Source organism: Ovis canadensis, chromosome 9 (genome assembly GCF_042477335.2).
Source record: "Ovis canadensis isolate MfBH-ARS-UI-01 breed Bighorn chromosome 9, ARS-UI_OviCan_v2, whole genome shotgun sequence".
Lineage (NCBI taxonomy): Eukaryota > Metazoa > Chordata > Mammalia > Artiodactyla > Bovidae > Ovis > Ovis canadensis.
Window position 1 is genome coordinate 14,729,966 of NC_091253.1, and position 25,820 is coordinate 14,755,785.

General features: G+C 43.5%; 1 protein-coding gene across 1 annotated transcript in view; it reads left to right on the plus strand.

The window, feature by feature from the left end:
• Positions 1–25,820, plus strand: part of LMBRD1 (LMBR1 domain containing 1) — a 144,496-nt gene that overhangs the window by 22,366 nt on the left and 96,310 nt on the right. The window contains exon 3 of the mRNA XM_069599500.1: positions 14,938–14,998. Coding sequence (XP_069455601.1) covers positions 14,938–14,998 — 61 coding nt within the window. The remainder of the gene's footprint in view (positions 1–14,937; positions 14,999–25,820) is intronic.

The following is a 25,820-nucleotide window of genomic DNA, read 5'->3' on the forward strand; positions in this document are numbered from 1 at the left end:
GCCTGCTGAGTCTCAGTTAGAAGTGTATGTAAAGGCTGGGTAAGTTCCCCATAACCCAGAATCCAAATGAGGCAATAGCCTATAATGCCCCCAAATCCTCTCAGTCATCTTAAAGTCATAGGCAGAGGATGATTTAGTATAGATTCAATTCTAGAAAGCAAACTTCAGATCAATGACTGAAAAATATTTGGTTCAGTCAGAAATTTCAGACAATGAAGTATCGGGATTAGGCACTTACTATGTGTATATCTTGAACAAGTCTCCATTTATCATTTAACTTTCCCTTACACCCAAGATAGGAGTGCTACATGCACTGTTACAGGGGATTAATAGTCCTTGTTCCTCTAAATTTTCAGTGATGAGTTTTAATCCTTTCTTAACCTCAGGTTTTAATGGATACTGCTTTTTATTTGGAAATAGGTGAGGGTCTTTGATAGCGACAGGAACAGCATTTTGTGCTTGACCCACAGTTTTTCTATCAGCCCACACTTCAGGATTTATGTTTTCTTCAGTTATAAGAGCAGGTTCCATATTCATGAAATCAGAAGCCTGGACCTTGTTCAGTATATCCCTCCCCAGAAGGGGTGGGGGAAGCTCTGGCACAATCAGAAACATGTGAGAAAATAGCGCAGAGGCCCAGTTTCAGCTTAAAGGATGACTGAAATAATAGCGTTTGGCTCGTCTAGACAGCCCCATTATGGTAGTGGATCAGGAGGAAAGTGGACCAGGGGCTTTAGTGAGCAGAAAGTTGCCCCAGTGTCCAAAAGAGATCGATGGGTTGGCCCCCACAGTTATTAATACCTGGGGTTCCTCAGGTGTAATTAGGACGGGAGCTTATGTGGGACCCCTGGGCACCTTCAGTCCCGATTGTCTTGAGAGTCGGACCCCTGAAACCTATGCCTCTGGGGCAGTCTCTCCTCCAGTGTGGTCCCTTGCAGACCGCACATGGAGCTGGGGTGGCTTAGAGGCCTGGCAGCAATCCCGCTTGAGGTGCCCCTCCTTTCCACAGTAATAGCAAGTCCGTCCCTTTTCACCTGGGTCCCTCTGGGCATTCTTCTCAGGCAGGTCTAACAGTCATGCTGGGGCCTCAGTCTTTCCCTGGTGTGTTTTTTGCCTCGTATTTTCTTCATATTCTCTGCCATAATGTACCATCTGAGCCAGCTGCAACAGTTTAAAATTTTTAAAGACTGATGTGGTCCAAACGCCTGTTTTTGTAACTTATGGCAGATCTCTGGAGCTGAATGAGTGATAAATCTTTTAAGATCATTCCTCCCTCTGCACTTTCAGGATCAATGTCAGTAAACTTGTGGAGAGCCTCCCATACTCTGTCTGGGAATTACTAGCAGTTTCCTTCTTTCCCGGTTCTATGTCAGCCAACTTAGCATAGTTTAGTCGTAGTGTGCACTCGCTTGAGTCCTTGAAGGTTACTTCTTGCAAAGACTCTGATCCTACCTTCCTTTAGCCGTGTTACAGCCTCAGTCTGGCACGGCTATGGGAACTGCTTGACTCCCAGTAGGGAGGACGGCTATTTCATGTTTGCTTTTCTCCCTTGTCTCATGTGCAAGCCATTTATCTCCAAAAGCAGTAGCTTCCCCCAGAACTTGAGCTCTTAAGTCAGAAGTCAGCGTCTCTCCTAAGACATACCCTCTAAATAGTCTCGACCACACTGGGACTGTTTGAAATTCTACCTAGACGGAGCAGACCCTCCTGGAAGGGTGCCCTGCTCCTCAGCCTTGAGACTTGAGCATAGTTCAGTTGGGAGCCCCAGATACAGGGGCAAAGTAGGAGGACAGGAGGGAGCTGAAGGTTTCACACCCAAGTCTGCACCCTTAGGACATAAGTCTGGCATGTCTCGAGAGAGACAAAGGGCAACACTTAATGGCACTTCTGCCCGTTTATCTTGTTTTCTACGGAACTGTTCTAGTTGTAAAACAGTATCGTAATTGAGAGACCTTTTAACAGGCCAGCGTTTCCCCATTTTCTAAAGCATACTATGGCTATTCAGTATCCTAGAAGATCAGGCATCTCTTTAAACTCTGGGTATCAAACTTGTCCCAGTTTTTTAAAATACATTGCAAAAGAGTGGTTCTGGAACGGTTAGCTCCCATCTGTGAGAGAGAAAAAAGTGGCATCCACAGCCATGGCTTCTTTCCACCAGAAGTGTCTCTTCCTGCTCTAGACGGGGGTGTAGACAGACTCTCCACCAAAGTTTTCCTTTCCTGGTCGGACTTAGTCTGTACCTTACCAACGCAGACATCTTACTCATCCCTCCTGGGTGTACCACCGAGGTGGGGTGGAGGTGCCCCAGGGGTAGGCCTGATAGCATCCCAGACTGATTTCCAGTTTCTTACCACCAAGACATTTGTTTGACTTGCCAAAGTAGTTTCCGGAATGTTCCCAAGCTAGTAGTACCAGGGGAAGCCTCCGTCTTACGTGTGCCCGGGCACATTCCTGAGTACAGTGCTGACCGCAGTAAAAGCAGTGAGTCATAAAGGGATGAACAACATCCAAGATGTCGCTCCTGAGTGTCACCATGCCAGCATGTGTGATAGCAAAAGGGTCAGCCAGCGAGGAAAAAGTGGTTTTTGCCCCCAAGCCACTAGGGCTAATCCTTCCAGTTCATGTCCACAGATTCCGCAGAAGGAGTATCTAGGGAGTTGAGACAAAAGTCATCAGAGAGCCTTCTCTGGTCTGCTAAGAGCTGATGCTACCAAAAGAAGCCCATTGTAATTCCAGTCTAACCACATCTTGCAATTCCGGATCTGTGTCCTCGAAAGCCTCATGGTCACCAGCAGGGCTTCCCTCCACGTAGGTAGGAGACACAGCCATGACAGAGACTCACCTTTAGGTCGCTGGCTCCTGAGGCCGGCAGCCGAGAGAGTGCCCTCTAGACCGAGAGACGTTCCTGGATCTGGAGCTCCACCTCACTCCCAAACGTGCTCTTGAAACTCTCTGCTCCTCGCAGGGCTAGGCGCTTCCATACTTGCGGTCTAGTAAAAGTACATAGTAACAGCATGGATCACAAGTCCCTTGAAAGTCTATGACCAGACAGATTATGTTAGTAGCTCTAATTCCCCACACACTTAGGAAATGGTCAAAGAGACCATGAAAAGGTGACTGAGAAGGGAAAGTTGTGTCCACATGCTTCGCCCATTTCTGCCTGCTCCACTCGCAGGGACGTGGGGTGTTTCTTGGTATTGGCAGGTCAATATAAATATAAACCCCTGATAAGATTCCCCTTTTTGGGGCTGCCTTCAGTCATTACGAGACCGTGAAACTGCAGACCAGGGCTCAGTGCTTGCTTCATGCAGGGCGTATCATCCATTCACACAAGCACACTGTAGAGTTAGTAAAGCAGAAAACTTATTTACTGAGAAAGCAGAGAGACAGCTCTCAGTGTTCTTACCTTGGCCTGAAGATCCCGGACCAGCCCCCAAGGTGATGGCTTACGGTGAACAGTGTTGGATTCATGATCTCCGAAGAAGATTTAGCTTCGGGACCAGGGGCCAGGCTTAATCACTCAAGAGCTTTTGTATAGCAGAGTTTTATTAAGGTATGAAAAGGGACAGAGAAAGGTTCTGACACAGACCTCAGAAGGGGGATGAGAGTGCCCCCCTCACTAGTGTTAGCAAGGGAGCTATATGTTTTTAATTAGTTATTACGAGAAATCAAAAGAATGTCCAAGGTTGTAAACATCTTACTAGACCCACTCCCACAATTTACATTTTAAGATAACAGGATTAGCCAGAAGGTTTTTAGGAAGGAGAAACTGTCCTCAAGCAGGATACATTGTTGTTCCATAATTCTTAGTACAGAGTTTAAACTGAGTTGTTTGTTGTGTAATCATTAGTTCTGGGCTTAAAGAAAAAAAAGTGCTTTATGTGACTAAGACTAAGAAATGTAGAGGAAAAAAAAGATGTTTGTCCTTTCTTCCTCATTGAGAATTCCAGACCCCTATTTCCACTTTGAGAGCCCTAGACCCCTTTCTCCTCCTCAGGGACCCTAGACTTCTTATCAACCTGCCTAGGAATTGACTCATTTGTTTCTACTTTTCATTTACTTATTAGTAGTTGTCTCTGTCTAGTTATGCTTATTTTTAGCCAGCCAAAAGCTTAGATAATATACCAGTTTTTCCCCAAAACTTTGATCTATATATATATTGATGTTTTAAAATATTCTTTGTTTCCCTTTTTGTCTTTTCTTTTTTTTGAAGCACTGTCTGGGGGCACTAGTGAATTTCCTGAGTTGCCATTTGAAGCTGGCCTGTGCTAATAGTTAAACAAGAACTGAGGAGACTTTCAGAGAACTATGTCTGGTAAACTGTAACGAGTATTTTCTCTAAAGAATTATTAATGAATTCTCGTGAGATGCTTAGTAAAAGACAAGAATATTTAAACATTAGTATTTAAGAACTAGTTTCAGACTTCATGCCGTAGCTGCGAATTTAGGTGTCTCAGGGTAGAAGTGTGTCACGGCATCTTTAATCTCTTTCATCCTTATTAAAATGTGCAGGTTGTTGTTTTCCATGATGAATTATGTTGTGGCCTAAGTTTTATAAAGTGTATTTCTTATTCCTAAATGAGTAAGTCTGTCATCTGAGTTTCTCAGTTTCCACCTTGGATGTTGAAGCCTCTAAACTGATTAGGAACCTGCTTATCAGGTACAGTAGTTTGGAAACTCTAGATGTCAAGGACTGCTGACATTGGGCTTAGTAGCTGAGGACACTAGGCAGGCAATCAGCTATACTTTCTCTGTTTTGTCTACTTTACCTTCCTAGTTATTTCGGCCTTCCTTTGGTCAAGGGTATATTGTGATAATGTCTGAAGTGTTTCCATTGACCTGTTTTTCAGCTCCTGGCACTATGAATGTTTTTTGCAGATAATTTCATTGTTTCTAGTTTTTCTGTGTAATAATTAACTTCACAGATTAAAAACACACACACACACAAAACTGTAAAGAATAGCTGAAAGTGGTCTATTACAGTGCCTTGTGTAGTTGGCCGATAACTTGGGCTCATGAAACATACAAAGTGTGCATGCTCAGTCACGTCCGACTCTTTGTGACCTCATGGACTTGGCCCTCCAGAGTCCTCTGTGCACGGACTTCTCCAGGCAAGAACAGTGGAGTGGGTTGCCATTTCCTCCTCTTCCTTCCCAACCCAGGGCTCAAACCCACATCTCCAGTGTTTCCTGTATTGCAGGCAGATTCTTTACAACTGAGCTAAAGTGTACTTAAAAAAAAGAAAAGTCAGAAATAGCCATTAACGTGAACAAATATTCTTTATTTTATACAGTGTATAAAATTAGTTAAGATATGGCATAAAAATATTTGTTTTGGTAGCTAAAATATTCATTTCTTCCTTCCGTCCGTCAGTGATTAATCTGTTTATGGCCTGACATTATCAGGTGTTTGGGTTGAACGCTCTGCTATTGCCTCATTCCTCCTCTCAGATGCAGATAATTGTACCTTAGAACTTTGTGTTCTTCAGCTCAGTTCAGTCGCTCAGTCGTGTCTGACTCTTTGCGACCCCATGAATCGCAGCACGCCAGGCCTCTTTGTCCATCACCAACTCACAGAGTTCACTCAGACTCATGTCCATCGAGTCTGTGATGCCATCCAGGTATCTCATCCTCTGTCGTCCCCTTCTCCTCCTGCCCCCAATCCCTCCCAGCATCAAAGTCTTTTCCAGTGAGTCAACTCTGCATGAGGTGGCCAGAGTACTGGAGTTTCAGCTTTAGCATCATTCCTTCCAAAGAAATCCCAGGGCTGATGTCCTTCAGAATGGACTAGTTGGATCTCCTCGCAGTCCAAGGGACTCTAAAGAGTCTTCTCCAACACCACAGTTCAAAAGCATCAATTCTTTGGCCCCTAGCCTTCTTCACAGTCCAACTCTCACATTCATACATGACCACAGGAAAAACCATAGCTTTGACTAGAGAGACCTTAGTCAGCAAAGTACTGTCTCTGCTTTTGAATATGCTGTCTAGGTTGATCATAACTTTTCTTCCAAGGAGTAAGTGTCTTTTAATTTCATGGCTGCAGTCACCATCTGCAGGGATTTTGGAGCCCCCCCAAAATAAAGTCTGACACTGTTTCCACTGTTTCCCCATCTATTTCCCATGAAGTGATGGGACCGGATGCCATGATCTTCGTTGTCTGAATGTTGAACTTTAAGCCAACTTTTTCACTCTCCACTTCCGCTTTCATCAAGAGGCTTTTTGGTTCCTCTTCACTTTCTGCCATAAGGGTGGTGTCATCTGCATAGCTGAGGTTATTGATATTTCTCCCGGCAATCTTGATTCCACCTTGTGTTTCTTCCAGTCCAGCGTTTCTCGTGATGTACTCTGCATAGAAGTTGAATAAGCAGAGTGACAATATACAGCCTTGACGTACTCCTTTTCCTATTTGGAACCAGTCTGTTGTTCCCTGTCCAGTTCTAACTGTTGCTTCCTGACCTGCATACAGATTTCTCAAGAGGCAGGTCAGGTGGTCTGGTATTCCCATCTCTTTCAGAATTTTCCACAGTTTATTGTGATCCACACAGTCAAAGGCTTTGGTATAGTCAATAAAGCAGAAATAGATGTTTTTCTGGAACTCTCTTGCTTTTTTGATGATCCAGTGGATGTTGGCAATTTGATCTCTGGTTCCTCTGCCTTTTCTAGAATCAGCTTGAACATCAGGGAGTTCATGGTTCACGTATTGCTGAATCCTGGCTTGGAGAATTTTGAACATTACCTTACAAGCATGTGAGATGAGCGCAATTGTGTGGTAGTTTGAGCATTCTTTTGCATTGCCTTTCTTTGGGATTAGAATGAAAACTGACCTTTTCCAGTCCTGTGTCCAATGATGAGTTTTCCAAATTTGCTGGCATATTGAGTGCAGCACTTTCACAGCATCATCTTTCAGGATTTGAAAGAGCTCAACTGGAATTCCATCACCTCCACTAGCTTTGTTCGTAGTGATGCTTTCTAGGGCCCACTTGACTTCACATTCCAGAATGTCTGGCTCTAGAAGAGTGATCACACCATTGTGATTGTCCGGGTTGTGAAGATCTTTTTTGTACAGTTCTTCTGTGTATTCTTGCCACCTCTTCTTAATATCTTCTGCTTCTGTTAGGTCCAGACCATTTCTGTTCTTTATCGAGCTTTTTTGTACAGTTCTTCTGTGTATTCTTGCCACCTCTTCTTAATATCTTCTGCTTCTGTTAGGTCCAGACCATTTCTGTTCTTTATCGAGCCCATCTTTGCAAGAAATGTTCCCTTGGTATCTCTAATTTTCTTGAAGAGATCTCTAGTCTTTCCCATTCTGTTCTTTTCCTCTATTTCTTTGCATTGATCGCTGAGGAAGGCTTTCTTATCTCTTCTTGCTGTTCTTTGGAACTCTGCCTTCAGATGCTTATATCTTTCCTTTTCTCCTCTGCTTTTCGCTTCTCTTCTTTTCACAGCTATTTGTAAGGCTTCCCCACACAGCCATTTTGCTTTTTTGCGTTTCTTTTCCATGGGGATGGTCTTGTTCCCTGTCTCCTGTACAGTGTCACGAACCTCATTCCATAGTTCATCAGGAGCTATATCTATCAGATCTAGGCCCTTAAATCTATTTCTCAGTTCCACTGTATAGTCATAAGGGATTTGATTTAGGTCATACCTGAATGGTCTAGCGGTTTTCCCTGCTTTCTTCAATTTAAGTGTGAATTTGGCAATAAGGAGTTCATGATCTGAGCCACAGTCAGCTCCCGGTCTTGTTTTTGCTGACTGTATAGAGCTTTTCCATCTTTGGCTGCAAAGAATATAATCAGTCTGATTTCGGTGTTGACCATCTGGTGATGTCCATGTGTAGAGTCTTCTCTTGTGTTGTTGGAAGAGGGTGTTTGCTATGACCAGTGCATTTTCTTGGCAAAACTCTATTAGTCTTTGCCCTGCTTCATTCCGCATTCCAAGGTCAAATTTGCCTTTTACTCCAGGTGTTTCTTCACTTCCTACTTTTGCATTCCAGTACCCTATAATGAAAAGGACATCTTTTTTAGGTGTTAGTTATAAAAGGTCTTGTAGGTCTTCATGGAACCGTTCAACTTCAGCTTCTTTAGCATTACTTGTTGGGGCATAGACTTGGATAACTGTGATATTGAATGGTTTGCCTTGGAGACGAACAGAGATCATTCTGTCATTTTTGGGATTGCATCCACGTACTGCATTTCGGATTCTTTTTTTGACCGTGGATGGCTACTCCATTTCTTCTGCGGGATTCCTGCCCACAGTGGTAGATATAATGGTCATCTGAGTTAAATTCATCCATTCCAGTCCATTTTAGTTCTTTGATTCCTAGAATGTCGACGTTCACCCTTGCCATCTCTTGTTTGACCACTTCCAATTTGCCTTGATTCATGAAGCAATATTGCTCTTTACAGCATCGGACCTTGCTTCTGTCACCAGTCATATCCACAGCTGGGTATTGTTTTTGCTTTGGCTTCATCCCTTCATTCTTTCTGGAATTATTTCTCCACTGATCATATTGGGCACCTACTGACCTGGGGAGTTCCTCTTTCAGTATCCTATCATTTTGCCCTTTCATACTGTTCATGGGGTTCTCAAGCAAGAATACTGAAGTGGTTTGCCATTCCCTTCTCCAGTGGACCACATCCTGTCTGACCTCTCCACCATGACCTGCCCGTCTTGGGTTGCCCTGCGGGCATGGCTTAGTTTCATTGAGTTAGACAGGGCTGTGGTCCTAGTGTGATTAGATTGACTAGTTTTCTGTGAGTATGGTTTCAGTGTGTCTGCCCTCTGATGCCCTCTTGCAACACCTACCATCTTACTTAGGTTTCTCTTACCTTGGGCATGGGGTATCTCTTCACAGCTGCTCCAGGAAAGCACAGCCGCTGCTCCTTACCTTGGATAAGGGGTATCTCCTCACCGCTGCCCTTCCTGACCTTCAACGTGGGATGGCTCCTCTAGGCCCTCCTGAGCCTGCGGAGCCACTGCTCCTTGGGCGTGGGGTTGCTCCTCCTGGTCGCCGCCCTGGCCTCTGTATTCATGCACTTAGTATTTACTAAGTACTTAATACGCTGGTGACTCAGAGGTTAAAGCGTCTGCCTGGAATGTGGGAGACACGGGTTCGATCCCTGGGTCAGGAAGTTCCCCTGGAGAAAGAAATGGCAACCCACTCTAGTATTCTTACCTGGAGAATCCCATGGAGGGAGGAGCCTGTTAGGCTACAGTCCATGGGGTCACAAAGAAGGACACGACTGTGCGACTTCACTTTAATACAGACCTGGTAGTTGTGGGCGCTGGAGACTGATGCTGAAAACCAGTGAGACCTCCGCTCTCAGGCCACGTACGTTCTCTGAGGCCAGACCAGCTCGCTCCCTAGTGCTCAGTTCTGTGAGGACGCAGAGCAGACCGATGTGAGCATCTGCTCAGTGGTGAGTGTTGAGGTGGGAGGAGGGGAAGGCCAGGCTGCTACAGAGGGTCCTTAAGGTGAGACCTGAGTGAGGCAGCCTTCACGGAGATGCTGCAGTAGGACAGCGGCCCTCAGGGAGACGTGCATCTGGTCTGCTGGACTGAGGGGTGGCGTTGGGTTGTGCTGTGGTACCAGCTGAGGTCAAGAGGAAGGTGGGGACCCAGTGTTTTTCCTTTTAGGTCATGTTGATGGTTTTAGATTTTCTTCTCAGTGCAGTGGGAAGTTAAGGTTTTTAAAAATAAAGTTGACTTGGGATTAGAGTGGTGTTGGTGAAGAAAAGTGATTAAAGTCAGCATGTATTTTGGAGGTAGACTGCATGGCTTTGCTGATGGATTAGATATGGAGGTGAAGGAAAAAGAAAACTGAAGCAGTGATGCCTAGGAAACTTTAGAGAAATAGGGATGCCTGAGGAATAATAATAAGTCCTGTGTGTGCACATGGACAAGTGAGTTCAGTTCAGTGGCTCAGTCGTGTCTGATTCCTTGCAACACCAAGGACTGCAACACACCAGGCCTCCCTGTCCATCAGCAAATCCTGGAGCTTGTTCAAACTCATGTCCATCGAGTCAGTGATGCCATCCAACCAACTCATCCTCTGCCGTCCCCTTCTCCTCCTGCTTTCAATCTTTCCCAGCATCAGGGTCTTTTCTTTTGAGTCAGTTCTTTGCATCAGGTGGCCAAAGTATTGGAGTTTCAGCTTCAGCATTAGTCCTTCCAATGAATAGTCAGGACTAATATCCTTTAGGATGGACTGGTTGGATCTCCTTGCTCTCCAAGGGATTCTCAAGAGTCTTCTTCAACACCACAGTTCAAAAGCATCAATTCTTCTGCACTCAGCTTTCTTTATAGTCCAACTCTCACATCCATACCTGACTACTGGAAAAACCATAGCCTTGACTATATGGGCCTTTGCTGGCCAAGTAATGTCTCTGCTGAGGGGATGTAAGAAAAAGAGCTGCATTCTGGACAGGTTACCTTCCAAGTGCCTATCATATATATTTAGGTGGTGTAGTCAAGTGACAAGTTAAGCTCCAGGGAAAGCTTCGTGGTGTCTGGAAGTCATCAGCCTGTGGATGGTATTTAGAACTGTGGACAGACCTGTAGCTGGGGAGAGTGAGTGGTCAGAAAAGGCTTGACACTAGGGCCGAGCCAGGGATGGCAGAGCTGTATTATTATGTGGAGGCCACCCACGGGGCGGGGCAGCAGCCTGGGATGGGGGAAGGAAAATGGAAGAGGGGCGCTTCGCAGTGGATGTGCTTCAAGAGCAATCGTGAGAAGTGGAGGGAGAGCGGCAGGGGAGTGACCCCTCGCCTTTGGTAAAGAGTAATCTCTGTGGAGCAGTGGGTGGTCAGGTGGGAGTGAGCTAAGTGGGCAGGAAGGTGAGGGAGCAGTGACAGGGGATGCTGGCAGCTTTTCAGGAAGCTCCGTCCTCCAGGGGAGTAGGAAGTGGGTTGCGGGAGGGGTGTGTTTATTTGTGGTAACTGTGGTGTTTGATGGAAACTACTGGAGTGTGTGCACTGTAGGATCAGTAGAGTGGGAGAGATGTTTGTCAGGGGAGGGTATGGTTGCAGGCCCAGTGTTGTGTCCTTACAGAAGCAGAGGGTTGAGGGCCTCAGCATGAAAGGCTTGGCTGTAAATAGCATGGGCACTCGGCAGAAGGAAGTGCTAGCGTTTGAATACAGGTGGAATGGGGTCTCAATTTGGGACTGAACTGAGTAACTCTTGGTTTTGGTCCTCAGGTCTGGGTTTCTTAAGCGTTGGCTTCTGTGCTGAGTGCTTCATTCCTGTAAGGGGCAGTCCTGTGTGCTGCAGACGTTTAGCAGACTCTAACCGCCACCTTCAGATGCCAGTAGCATGCTGTCCCTCCCCCAGCCCCTGCCCCAGCCCCGCTGTCTCCAAGACATTGCCAGATGTCCTCTCGGGGACAGAGTCATCCATGAGTGAGAGCCATAGGTCTAAAGGGAGGTTATCTGCTAAAGTTAAGGGTACTTAAGTGTAGCTTTGGGTTGGACTGGGCATTTCAAAAGGTCTCCTGGAAGGATGGAAAAGGGAGCTTTATGTATTCAAATCACTACCTTTTTGTTTCATGGACTGTATCTCCTTTTCCTTTTTTCTAGAATGTTCTTCTTGTGTTTTCTCTACTTAGTATTAGTTCTTGTTTCTCTCACATTCCTTTGGGTCTTCTGAAGGTTTTTTTTTTTGGTCTCTACTTTGGAAGGCAGAAGTTTGTAAAATGTATCAAGGGTATAACTAAGCAATTTTCAAAATGTAGAAGTAAGTTTCATAAACTGAGCTCTTTTGACAGTGAATCAGATACCTTGGAGGCAAGATTGTATATAAAAGCCAAATATACAAATAGTACCTGAGTGATGTTGTATATTTTACACATATTTTTGCTTTAAAATATTAACAGTAATATTCTGTAACTGCTGCAAGATTTGGTTAAACAAAAGAACCCTTGAGGGTAAAAGACACTAAATGTCAGTGAACCTTTGAGTTTAAATTGTTGTTGTTTAGTGCTAAGTCTGACTCTTGCGACCCCATGGACTGTAGCCCACCAGGCCCCTCCATCCATGGGATTTCCCAGGTAAGAATACTGGAGTGGTTGCCATTTCCTCCTCCAGGGGATCTTCCCAACCCAAGGATCCAGTGTGGGTCTCCTGTATTAGCAGGTGGATTCTTTACCAGGGAAGCCCATTGATTTTAAATTACCTCAGTCTTTCTACTTGTGTCTTCTGAGGTTATTGTCTTCTTCAGTTTTTAAGTTTAACTTTTATGTGACTGTCAGTGGGTACATGAGTACCTCATTGATTGGAATCTTGCAGAGGAATAGCTGTAATTATCCTCTGTTTCAAAAAATCTTCAAAAATTTTGTTTTGATATATAAACAATCACTTAAGAAACACAGCTTTGGGAGCTGAAGTTTTGGTTGTGTTCATTCATTTGGATACCTGAAGAAAAAATTTCTCATCATTGGTTAGAATTAACCACAGTGCTTTTACCAGTCTTGTGCAGTAAGCACTGCTTAACTTTATTTTTATTTTTCTGTAGTATATATTTGGTGTTTCTTTGATTAGATTTTTTAGTCAAAGATTGTGAGTGTTACTGATTGCAACTTGTTCTGTTTATCCCCATTCAGAAGTAGTTCATGGATATCCATATATACCAGTTGATATACATTTTAGAGGTTTTAATGTCCATATGGTATTCCACATTATAAATGTACAATAATACATTTTATTGTTTCTCCCCAGGTGGTTAGATTGCCTCATTTTTTGTGGTTTCTTATTTTTTTTAGCATTTTAAACATTATCCTATTGTTTATTGATCTTTTTGTTGGGGTGCACAGACTTTCTAGTTGTGGCACATGGCCTTACTTGCCTGGAGGCATGTCGGATCTTAGTTCCCTGATCAGGGATTGAACCCATGTCCCCTGCATGGCAAAGCGAATTCTTAACCGTTGGACCACCCTGAATATTATCAGGTGGAGAAAGATCAATCAGCATTGATTGGTGGAGGCTGTAACTTATGGGAATAAGGGTCAGCAGGTCCACACATTCTTACACGCTTCCCATTCTGTGAAGTGGTGAGCTTTCCCGTAGTGCGGGTGCTTCAGCAGAGGCGCCTCTGCGGGGCAGGCGGAAGAGTGCCCTTGGGTAGATTGGCACCGTGGACGTGGGTGCCCCCTACACGAGCTGGAATACCCGCTGTCTGCGGCCCTGGACGCCGCAGGGGCTGGGCACCCCGTGTCTCTGGGCCCATGGTCCTGTGAGTGACTGAGGGGAGGACAGCCTCCTGCTTTGGGAGGGGTGGGGGGGCACGGGGGGCATGGTCTGGGCTTGCGAGCTGCCAGGCATCCCTCGAGAGGTCTTAAGGTTGTTCACTGGGAAGGACTACTTGTTTCAAAACATCCCTGTGCAGGATATCTGTCCTGATTTGTGTGAATCATTTTAGGACAGATTCCAGCAAAAATGATTTATATCATGGACTGTCTTACTAATTACTGTGTGTAGATGGCTTTTCCTCCACGTTTACCATTGCTGGATATTTTTAATGTTTAAATCTTGCCATTTAGGTAAATGGAAGGTCACTATGATATTAATAATAGATTTTCATGCTTTATTAATAAATTTTAGTAATTGGCTAAATTTCTCCTTGTTGGTCTTTTACAAAAATTTGCTTAGCTCTTTGACTGTATGTTTTCCAGATGACTTTTAGAACCACCAAGCCAGAGCATTGTCCCTGCTGTTGGGATTTTGATTGGCAGTTTATGGTTTCATGGATTTGGTATTTACAGCCTTTTCATGTGGAAATGCTGACTTTTCAGTTGGATCTTCTTCATATTCTGTAGTTACTTGTTTCTTTATTCAGATACCGTAATTTTAAAGTTTAGCGTATTCTTAAGTTTTTCACAGTCTTCATTGCTATTGAAGAAATAGTATTTTTATTGTGCACTGTGTGCCAGGGTTTGTGTCTGTAGTGCTAAATTTGAGTTTTCCACACTTTTGTTCTTTTAGACATTTCTCAATTAGAAATTTATAGATCCTTGTTGTAGGTGTTTATAAGTGAAAAAGGGGGGAAAAAAAAGAAAAACCTGAATTATTTTAGGATAATTGAATGTTACTACTCTGCCTTAAAAGACTTGTAAGTGGGATTCTTAAAGTGTTGATGGAACAGAATTGACCTGAATACTATAATGAACCTTGTTACTTAACAGCAAGTCACATAGACTCTCCAGGTTTAATTTTTTATATGCGTAAAATTAGGGTACTCAAAAAGACTTGGTATTATACCTCAGTTCTAATTAATTAATGTAGTTTTTTAAAAATTTGAGATTAATTTGAATTAATTTTCTAAAATTACTAATTAAAAATAATTGGGTTGAATGCAAAGGAGTTTAATTTACTTTTATTTTAGGTATTTAAAAAATGTATATTATGCTGAATATCTTCTTTCCAAGTTATGCATCGTACCTGTCACTCTGTATAGCAGTGTACCACTGCTTCCCCTTGCCCTCCGGACAGAGGCCAGCGCACGTAAGGTGACTCAGAAGGCCTCATACCTGCCCCCTCCTCTCCCTTGCTCACCTGGTTTCTCTTCCCTTTCCAGAAGCTCTAGTGAGTCTATATTTTGCTTCTTTACAGGTTTTTCAGACTCTCCATGTATGTGCCTTCACCGTCTTCCCTCCTTCCCACTGTGTTTTTCAGATCCTGTTTGGTTGCCCTGGGAAGCCACCTCTGACAGTCAGTCGACTTCCATCTCATGAACTTCCTCAGAACCACCTGCTCACGCTTGCTCACATTTACCTGCTAATGCAGTTGTCTTTTTACTCATCTGTCCCTCACTTCTTGAAGGCACAGACCATACCTGTCGGTGTCAATGATACATTTTAAAGTGATACTCGATCATATTAAGACTTAAGTATAACTGTTAAGAAATTAGATGTTTCATTAATATTTCTGTTGTTTCCTGTTTGTCCTAGGACTGGGCCAATGCAAACGTCAGCAGACAGATCGAGGACACTGTACTGTATGGTTACTATAGTGAGTAAATTTCCATTTCATTTCCTGTCTGGGCTGCTCACCAAAGTGTAGAATAAAGCTACATATAAACTTTAAATTTTGAGGTTGCGTTTGAGATGACTGTTTCAGCACCAGAAATAAGTAGAATTCACCTAGTCACCTGGAAGCTTCTGTAAGGCACTTTGCTTCATTGAGGTTCACCTGCCGCCCTTCTCTATAGCGGTTTAGTCACGTTAAGTCTCAGCTCTCTGCCTCTGATACCATTGTTTGCTCACCTTCCTTACCACTTTCCCACTTGAAGTGTTGATTTTGAGTATCTGTGTTCCAGAAATTTTTTCTAAGTATTGGCAGTAGTAGAGTATACTCTCTGGGAGTTTGCAGCATCACCTTTTTTATACTCTACAGAGCCTATTAATCTGGGAGTCATGGGGTTGGGGGCTTCCCTGGTAGCTCAGCTGGTTAAGAATCCACCTGCGATGAAGGGGACCCCAGTCCGATTTCTTGGTCGGGAAAATCCCCTGGAGAAGGGATTTCAGCTACCCAGTCCAGTATTCTTGCCTGGAGGATCCCCATGGACAGAGGAGCCTGGCGGGCTGCAGTCCATGGGGTTGCAAAGAGTCCCGTGCGACTGAGTGACTAAGCACAGCACAGCACGGTGATCTGGGCTCTTACTCCTTTGTTTCCTCTCTCCCTTCCATAGTGTTGGATTAGGGAAGCTATTTATAATAACCACTTAAATGTTTCCCAAGTTTTTTCTTTGAAAACATATAAATGTGCTTTTTAACAATGTTTAAGTGCTGAATTAGAAAAGGGATATCCTTTTTTTTTGGTCAACAGTGAATCAAGAGGTTGAAAAAAATTTTTGTAGGACACTGAAAAAACATCTGTAGAAGTTTCTGTTGATAGGATGAGTTTTTCAAAGATGTCACTGGATCTTAATTTAGCTGCTTTGGCTCTTAACTTTGTCTCTTACCTATCTAAAATCTGCAGGACCTATGAAATTCTATTTCTTTGGTGTAGATTTTAGAAATATTTTTATGGTGTTTTAATAAAGAATTCATTATTTCTTATGAATACACTAAATATGTATCATAAAATTTATATTTGACCTAGTAAGTGAAAACTTTTGAAATGCTGGTATATTAAGCAGACTATTGCTTTTCGTTACAAATTTACTGAATGCATGTTCAGTCACTCAGTTGTGTCCGACTCTTTGTGACCCCATGGACTGTAGCACGCCAGGCTTCCCTGTCCTTCACCATCTCCCAGAGTTTTGCTCAAACTCATGTCCATTGAGTTGCTGATGCCATGCAGCCATCTCATCCTCTGTCGTCCCCTTCTCCTCCTGCCTTCAATCTTTCTCAGCATCAGGGTCTTTTTCAGTGAGTCAGTTCTTTGCATCAGGTGGCCAAAGAATTGGATTTTCAGCTTCAGCATCAGTCCTTCTAGTGAATATTTGGGATTGATTTCCTTTAGGATGGACTGGTTTGATCTCCTTGAAGTCCAAGGTACTCTCAAGAGTCTTCTCTAGCACCACAATTCTAAAGCATCAATTTTTCGGTGCTCAACCTTCTTTATGGTCCAACTCTCACATCCATACATGACTACCGGAAAAACTGTGACTGTATGGACCTTTGTCAGCAAAGTGATATCTCTGTTTTTTAATACATAGTCTAGGTTTGTCATGGCTTTTCTTTCAAGTAGCAAGCATCTTTTAATTTCATGGCTGCAGTCACCATCTGCAGTGATTTTGGAGCCCCCAAAAATAAAGTCAGACACTGTTTCCACTGTTTCCCCATCTATTTGCCTTGGAAAGTCTAGAGATCTCTTCAAGAAAATTAGAGATACCAAGGGAACATTTCATGCTAAGATGGGCTCAGTACAGGACAGAAATGGTCTGGACCTAACAGAAGCAGAAGATATTAAGAAGAGGTGGCAAGAATACACAGAAGAACTGTACAAAAAAGATCTTCACGACCTGGATAATCACGATGGTGTGATCACTCATCTAGAGCCAGACATCCTGGAATGTGAAGTCAAGTCGGCCTTAGAAAGCATCATTACAAACAAAGAGAGTGGAGCTGATGGAATTCCAGTTGAGCTCTTTCAAATCCTGAAAGATGATGCTGTGAAAGTGCTGCACTCAATATGCCAGCACATTTGGAAAACTCATCATTGGACACAGGACTGGAAAAGGTCAGTTTTCATTCCAATCTCAAAGAAAGGCAATGCCAAAGAATGCTCAAACTACCACACAATTGCACTCATCTCACATGCTAGTAAAGTAATGCTCAAAATTCTCCAAGCCAGACTTCAGCAATATGTGAACCATGAACTTCTGGATGTTCAAGCTGGTTCTAGAAAAGGCAGAGGAACCAGAGATCAAATTGCCAACATCCGCTGGATGATCAAAAAAGCAAGAGAGTTCCAGAAAAACATCTATTTCTGCTTTATTGACTATACCAAAGCCTTTGACTGTGTGGATCATAATAAACTGTGGAAAATTCTGAAAGAGATGAGAATACCAGACCACCTGACCTGCCTCTTGAGAAATCTGTATGCAGGTCAGGAAGCAACAGTTAGAACTGGACGTGGAACCACAGACTGGTTCCAAATAGGAAAAGGAGTATGTCAAGGCTGTATATTGTCACCCTGCTTATTTAACTTCTATGCAGAGTACATCATGAGAAATGCTGGGCTGGAAGAAGCACAAGCTGGAATCAAGATTGCCAGGAGAAATATCAATAACCTCAGATGTGCAGATGACACCACCCTTATGGCAGAAAGTGAAGAGGAGCTAAAAAAGCCTCTTGATGAAAGTGAAAGAGGAGAGTAAAAAAGTTGGCTTAAAGCTCAACATTCAGAAAATGAAGATCATGGCATCCGGTCCCATCACTTCATGGGAAATAGATGAGGAAACAATGGAAACAGTGTCAGACTTTATTTTTGGGGCTCCAAAATCACTGCAGATGATGATTGCAGCAATGAAATTAAAAGACACTCCTTGGAAGAAAAGTTATGACCAACCTTGATAGTATATTCAAAAGCAGAGACATACTTTGCTAAGGTCCGTTTAGTCAAGGCTATGGTTTTTCCAGTAGTCATGTATGGATGTGAGAGTTGGACTGTGAAGAAGGCTGAGTGCTGAAGAATTGATGCTTTTGAACTGTGGTGTTGGAGAAGACTCTTGAGAGTCCCTTGGACTGCAAGGAGATCCAACCAGTCCATTCTGAAGGCAGTCAGCCGTGGTATTTCTTTGGAAGGACTGATGCTAAAGCTGAAACTCCAGTACTTTGGCCACCTCATGCAAAGAGTTGACTCATTGGAAAAGACTTTAATGCTGGGGCATCAAAGGAAGGATTGGGGGCAGGAGGAGAAGGGGACGACTGAGGATGAGATGGCTGGATGGCATCACTGACTTGATGGATGTGAATCTGAGTGAATTCCCGGAGTTGGTGATGGACAGGGAGGCCTGGCGTGCTGCGATTCATGGGGTCGCAAAGAGTCGGACACGACTGAGTGAGTGGACTGAACTGAACTGAATGGGACTGGATGACATGATCTTAGCTTTCTGAATGTTGAGTGTTAAGCCAGCTTTTTTTCGCTCTTCTCTTTCACCTTCAAGAGCCTTTTTAGTTCCTCTTTGCTTTCTGTCATAAGGGTGCTGTTGCTCTGAAGTTGCTTCAGTCGTGTCCAACTCTTTGCGACCTCATAGATGGCAGCCCACAAAACTCCTCTATCCCTGGGATTCTCTAGGCAGGAATACTGAAGTGGCTTGCCATTTTGGTGTCATCTGAATATCAAAGGTTGTTGAGATTTCTCCTGGCAATCTTGATTCTAGTTTGACAGGATATAAATCTCCTCATCAAAACAGTTCTGTGGGTGGGGCCTGTTTCTTTGTGACACTAAACTGCATTTGTGCTGTAAAATGTAACATAAGCCCGATTTCATCTAGGTGCAGTCCAGGTTTATGAACCCTATCTTATCATTGAACCTCGAGGCTACTGGGTTAGTCCATCATAGTCAAGGGTACAAAGACTTCTACACTGGAGTGTTAATTCAGCAATCTTTCCAGTTTGTTTTATAGAGAGAATTAAGTCTACAGAAAATGATTTGTGATAATTTTTCTTAATCCTCCTAAGGATAGTATGTCTCTAATGTCGTTTTAAATGCGTGGGGAAAAATTAATCTTTATAAAGATGACTTAGGGATTTAGGGTTTGATTCTCTGTATAATTTGGATTGTAGTGAGAGACTACTTTGGGATAGGAGAGTCACTGATCTAGGGAAGAATTTTGCATGAGAAGCCAAATTATGAAAAAAATAGATTTCCTGATGACTGTGAAATTGAAGCGAGAGAATTTAATTGGTTGTTTTCATAAAGTTACATAATTCCATTTTAGATATGATTGGTAGCTCTTTGACTAGGATGATGACCTACAGCTAAGAATCATAGCTTCTGAGATGGTAACTGTCCTCAAGCCCCGCTGTTTTCCTAGAAATGCTCGATAGTACCTAACTGCCCATTACTTCTCTTCTCCCGCACCCTGAGTGCCACACAGACTCCAGAGAATCCAAAGGGCTATTTTATCTGTTCCCTTCTGTGAGATTCTATAGTTCATCTAATCTCTCCTAACATACCAACACATTTTCGTTGCCTGACCTTGCCAGGTATTGTGCAAGGCTTTCCCATTCAACGTTTTCGTTGATCTTCAGGAATGTCATTTTGTGGAGGTATTTTCTACACTTTACTGGTGAAGAAATTGATACCTCAAGATGTTACAGATCACCTTGTTAGTGAATGATTAGTCCAGAATGGGCATTATTATAATATTATTATAATGTAAGCTGGAGCTGCTTACCTTTAAGTGAGCTGTCTTATAATAAACTCTTCTGAGGATGTTTGTTACCTATGGGAATGCTTAGCATGGAACCTCTGGGGCAGCTTCAAACATCACCTTGAGGCCTTTTAAATAATAATGGAATACTAGATTACATTCAAAGAGACTCTGATTTACGTTGGCTTTCTGTTAACATCACCACTCTTATTATCAGAAAAGCACCTATGTATGGGAGGGATGGAAGGCTTGAGGTGCTGGTTTCAAGTTTCCCCAAAATTGCTGATTCTCTCTTGAGACCTCAAGTTTTATCACTAATAACAAATACTGTCACTTGCTTTCTTTGAAGTGACAGGTTCACTTTCTTCATTTCTGAGAGAGTCACCTAATACTCTAATCTGGATTACTATTGCTTTTCTGTCCTTTGTTCTTTCAAGCAAAAATGATACTATTTGAGAAAAAGTGTCTAGTGTAGCTCACAGCTGAAATAGCACGAGTGGCTCTCACAAGAATGCTGGATATGTACTTCCTTAAACAGAACTTGAAACAGATGAGCACTCATGGGTGGACATCTCAGAAGTATTTCTGCTTAAGGGTACTTTCCTGATTACAAGTGCCCCATGCTGGTGAGTGCTAGGGGATGAAGAATGTAGTAACTGCTAGTCGAAAGAGAAATACCATCTTAACACTGTCATAAAGATGATTTTATGTGTGGATACCCTTCTGATCTGTGCTGATCCTGAGGTCTTGAAGCCACATTTTTAAAGAAACTTCTGTTGTATTAATAGAACTTTGGGTGTTTTTTTCTGGAAACTTTGTGGAAGTGAATCCTGCTGCAGATACCTCAGCTGCTGATCGGTTGTTACCAGGCTGTGTTAACTGAAACTGCCTACAAAGACAGCTTCCTGGAGCTCGCAGAAGGCTGGGAGGGTAGACTAGCTTGTGCGTGTGTGTGTGCACACAGGCATGCTTAGTCACTTCAGTCGTGTGTGACTCTCTGCAACCCTGTGGACTGTAGCCCACCAGGCTCCTCTGTCCTTGGAATTCTCCAGGCAAGGGTACTGGAGTGGGTTGCCATGCCCTCCTCCAGGGGATCTTCCTGACCCAGGGATTGAACCTCCATCTCTTATGTCTCCTGATTGTCAGGCAGGTTATTTACCACTAGTGCCACCTGGGAAGCTGGTGAATTGCCTACTTCTGCCCCTTTAACCTGTACTCGTGGTGACCCTGTACTCAGAAGAAGACTCTCTCATCAGAGGATGTTGTGCCCACCCCAGAAACATTGACTCATTTTTCTTTTCCTTTTGAATATTTTTGTTTATTCATCTTTGCCTTCAGGTTTCTTTGATATTTTCTTTTAAAGCTTCTCTTGCGAGAGTCTTTGGCTCTCAGTTCTGTTTTAGTGTCACATTTGAGCCTCTTATCTGTTAACTCCTCTGTATATGCTTAGCCTTTTATCTGAGTTCTGTTTGGCCTCTAATTAATTTTTATCTTTAAATTCTTTCTTTTTATTTATTATAATTAATTGTAAATGTTTTTCTCTCTTCTGTGACTGTTCTTGAAATTTTTAGTTTTAATTCTCACCATCTACTTTCCTTTAGCTTCTTTTAAGTGAATTTCCCTTTTACTCAATCATTTTTCTTTATGCATGTTCTGATTTTGCTGTGAATGCAGGGCGGTTTAGACGCAGGGAAAGCCCAAACCAGGAGCCAGGGTATTCAAGGCTGCTGTACTGGCTTGTCTGTAGTTGTCCTGTCACTTGGTTCTGGCGACCCTGTCTCCTCTTGATGCTGATTTTCGGGCTGGTTTTTTGTGTGTGTACATAAAAATTGAATCATATCCTGTGTGTGGTTTCCTATTTGGCCTCTTCAGTGCTCAGTGTTACATTTGAAAGTCATCCATGTTGTTGCAGGTGTCAGTGCCTTGTTGATTCCCATTGCTGTGTAATGCTTCCTTGTAGCCGTGTACCGTGGTTTATGCACGCTCCTGTTGGTGACTAGCTGGCTTGTTTAGCATTTGGCCATTCCCAGTGCTGCTGCTGCGAGACTCTTGCATATATGTGTGTGGGGCGTGGGTGCATGTATACTGCATTGTTTCCATTTTATGGGTGCTCTTTTTCTAACAACGCCACACAGATTATTTAATAAATTCTCACTTTTTGCTATTAGGCAATTCTGTAGTGGAAATGGCACCCCACTCCAGTACTCTTGCCTGGAAAATCCCATGGACGGAGGAGCCTGGTGGGCTGCAGTCCATGAGGTTGCTAAGAGTCAGACACGACTGAGCGACTTCACTTTCTCTTCTCACTTTTATGCATTGGAGAAGGAAATGGCAACCCACTCCAGTGTTCTTGCATGGAGAATCCCAGAGGTGGGGGAGCCTGGTGGGCTGCCATCTACGGGGTCGCACAGAGTTGGACAAGACTGAAGCAACTTAGCAGCAGCAGCAGCAGTGGAAACAGAGTTTGCCAAGAGTGTGCGAATTTAGGTGAATTAAATTATAGAACTGGGATGAATAAGATTGACCAAGGTTTCAAACTGAAACCTTGCATCTCAGATTTGAACTTGGACCCACACACATCCAGGCTCAAACCGAACCAAGACCAAGACTGGGGCTTGTACCCATGATCTTCTAGTTGAGATCATGATATTCCTGGTCTCAGGACTTAACAAAACTCAGGGTCTTGGTGTCTGGTCATGGAAAGAACTCAGTGGGAGCCACAGTGACAGGTAAGAAGTGGATTTATTTTGAGAGAAACACACTCCACAGACCATGTGTGCCATCTCAGCAGGTGAGGGCAGCCCCAGGGTGTGGGATGGTGTTTTATAGGGGTGGGTAGCTTCCTAGGATAATGAGTACTGGGAGGGATAGTCTAGCTGTTTGGGGAAGGGCCAGAGATTTCCAGGATTGAGCCACCACCCAGTTGTGTTAACGCTCTGGTCAGCCTTAGAAGGTCGCTGTGCCTGTGGGTGTGCCAGTTGGTCTGCGGTGGGTTGCAGTGAGCATACACTAAGACTCAAGGTGTAGTGGAAGCGGACTCGTCTGTCATCTTGGACCTGTTTAGTTCTAATCATTTTATGTTGTATTCTCAGGCCATGTCATTCTTTTAAAGGCTGTGCCCTGCCTCCTTCCATCCTGTTTCAAAACTGTTCCTGTGGCAGGCTTTTTTGGAGCATCTCAGAGAGTTTCCCACATGGCACTAGTGGTGAAGACCCTGCCTGCCAGTGCAGCAGACGTAAAAGACGCGGGTTTGATCGTTGGCTCAGGAAGATCTGCTGCAGGAGGGCATGGCAACCCACTGCGGTATTCTTGCCTAGAGAATGCTGTGGTCAAAGGGGCCTGGCGGGCTACAGTCCACAGGGTTGCAAAGAGTCGGATATGACCCAAGTGACTTAGCACACACACAGGAGAGTTTTTAGGACACTTTTCCTCTCTCCCGGTTGGTTAGTTGCTGAACACTTGTAGCAGGAGTTTATGCAGTTACTCTGAACTTGCTGTGTAATCTGTGAATCGTGCCGGGGTACCCTGAGGTCCCTTCACTTCTCTCTGGCTTCTCCACGTGTGTGATGAGGTTGGGGCAGTGCCTCTGCACCATGCTAGGAGTGTGAGACGTGTGAGTGCTGAGCAGGTGTCACTGCTCTGCACACCTCTCTTGAACTTCGCATCTGTGTCCAGTGGTCCACTTGACAGTTTCTACCAAAAAGTTCACATCTCAAACTTAACATTTCTAGAACAGCTGGTCCTCAAGTTGTTAATGTTCGATACATTTCCTGGTGGTCAGTGAATAGCAACTGAGTTCAATGAATTCAGTTGCTTAGTCATGTCCGACTCTTTGAGATCCCATGAACCGCAGCACGCCAGACCTCCCTGTCCATCACCAACTGCCAGAGTTTACTCAGACTCATGTCCATTGAGTTGATGATGCCATTCAACCATCTCATCCTCTGTTGTCCCCCTCTCCTTCTACCCCCAATCTTTCCCAGCCTCAGGGTCTTTTCAGATGAGTCAGCTCTTTGAATCAGGTGGCCAGAGTATTGGAGTTTCAGCTTCAACATTAGTCCTTCCAATGAACACTCAGGACTGATCTCCTTTAGGATGGACTGGTTGGATCTCCTTGCAGTCCAAGAGATTCTCAAGAGTCTTCTCCAACACCACAGTTCAAAAGCATCAATTCATTGGTGCTCAGCTCTTTATAGTCCAACTCTCACATCCATACATGAGTACTGGAAAAACCATAGCCTTGACTACTGAGTTACTTCAGTCCAGAAACCATCTTTGACTTTATTTTTTCACAAGTTGTATCAAATATGTATAATGTTCTCTTGTGCTTGGCTTTAAAAATTTATCCAGAATCTGGGACTTCCCTGGTGGCCTAGTGGTTAAGATTCCAGGCTTTCACTACCATGGCCCTGGGTTTGATCCTGTCAGGGATCTGAGATCCTACTAGTTGCAGGTATGGCCAAACAAAACAAAACATCCATAACGTGACCACTTTTTAGTACTGTCTTAATCAGTTCGGGTTGCTATAACAAAAGCGTTGCAGACTAGGTGACTTAGCAACAGACATTTATTTCTGTCTGTTCTGGAAGCTGAGAAACCTAAGATCAGGGTGCTGACAGTGTGGAGTCTGGTGAGGACTTGCTTCCTGTTTGCAGATGCTGGTCTTCCTGTTGTGTCCTGACACAGCAGAGAGAGCAGGCCCTCTCATGTGCCTTCTGTCTCGCACCGATTCCGTTCACGAGGGCGCCACTCTCATGACCTGAAAACCTCCCGCCTTCAAACACCAACACACTGGGGTTAGATTCAGTGTGTGAATTTGGGGGGGACAGAAACGGTCCATAGCACTGTGTATATGAGAGGGATAATTTGTACTTCCACATTAAGAGTGTATGATCTGGCTGGGATTGTATCTTCACACATGGCCAAGTAAGAAGGTTGACAGAGCCTCTCCCCAAAAAGCAATACAGAATTGACAAAAGAACAACTTCAGTGCTTTGGAAATCAACCAGAGGACTGTTTATACTTGCAGACTGGTAAGGACAGTGGTTAGTGTGTAATAGTTTGGACTAGGTCTGTTGCCTTCCTTCTAACCACTTCTTCCCTCCTCAGCTTGAACTGAATGAGAATAAAAATACTGCATATCAAAATTTACGAGGTGCAAGTAAGAGAAAACTTGATAAATTTTACTTTATCAAAATTAAAAATGTGGCCTTTCAAAAGACAGTTTAAAAAAATGAAGTCACAGATACAATATTTGCAAATCGTATGTCATATAAGGCTTGTATACAGAATGTAATACCAATTCTTACCAATCACTAATTAGACAAACAGTTAAAAATTAGCAAAGTATTTGAGCATACTTTCATCAATAATGATTTCTAAATTGCTTGTAAGCACATAAAAAGATGTTCAGCATTGTTAATCATTATGGAAATACAGATTAAATCCCCAGTGAGATACTGCTGCACACCCACTAGAATGATTATCTCAATTCAGGCTCTGTAACAAAGTACCACAGACTGGGTGACTTAAACAGGTATTTCTCACTGTTGTAGAGGCTGGGAAGCGTAAGATCATGGTGCCAGCAGATTCAGTTCCTCTCTTGACTTGCAGAGGGCTACCTTCTTGCTGTGTCCTCACATGGGGACTGGGGGAAGGAGAGGGAGACAGAGACCAGCCCTCTCTTCCTTTTACCCTAAACACTCAGATCATGCCATGGAGTCCTACTCAGGACTTGATCTAATCCTGATTGCTTGCCAAAGGTCCCACCTCCAGATACCATCACATCGGAGGTTAGGGCTTCAACCTGTGCATTTTGGGGCAGACCTACATTCAGTTCATAATGGCTGTAATAAAAACCAGATACTATCCAAGTATTGACAGATCCAGAGAAATTAGAAAGTTCAAACACTGCTGTTGGAAATGTCAGATGGTGTGTTGGGTTGAAAAGCAGCTTTCAACTTTCCTAAAAAGTTGAGCTGGAATCAAGATTGCAGGGAGAAATAT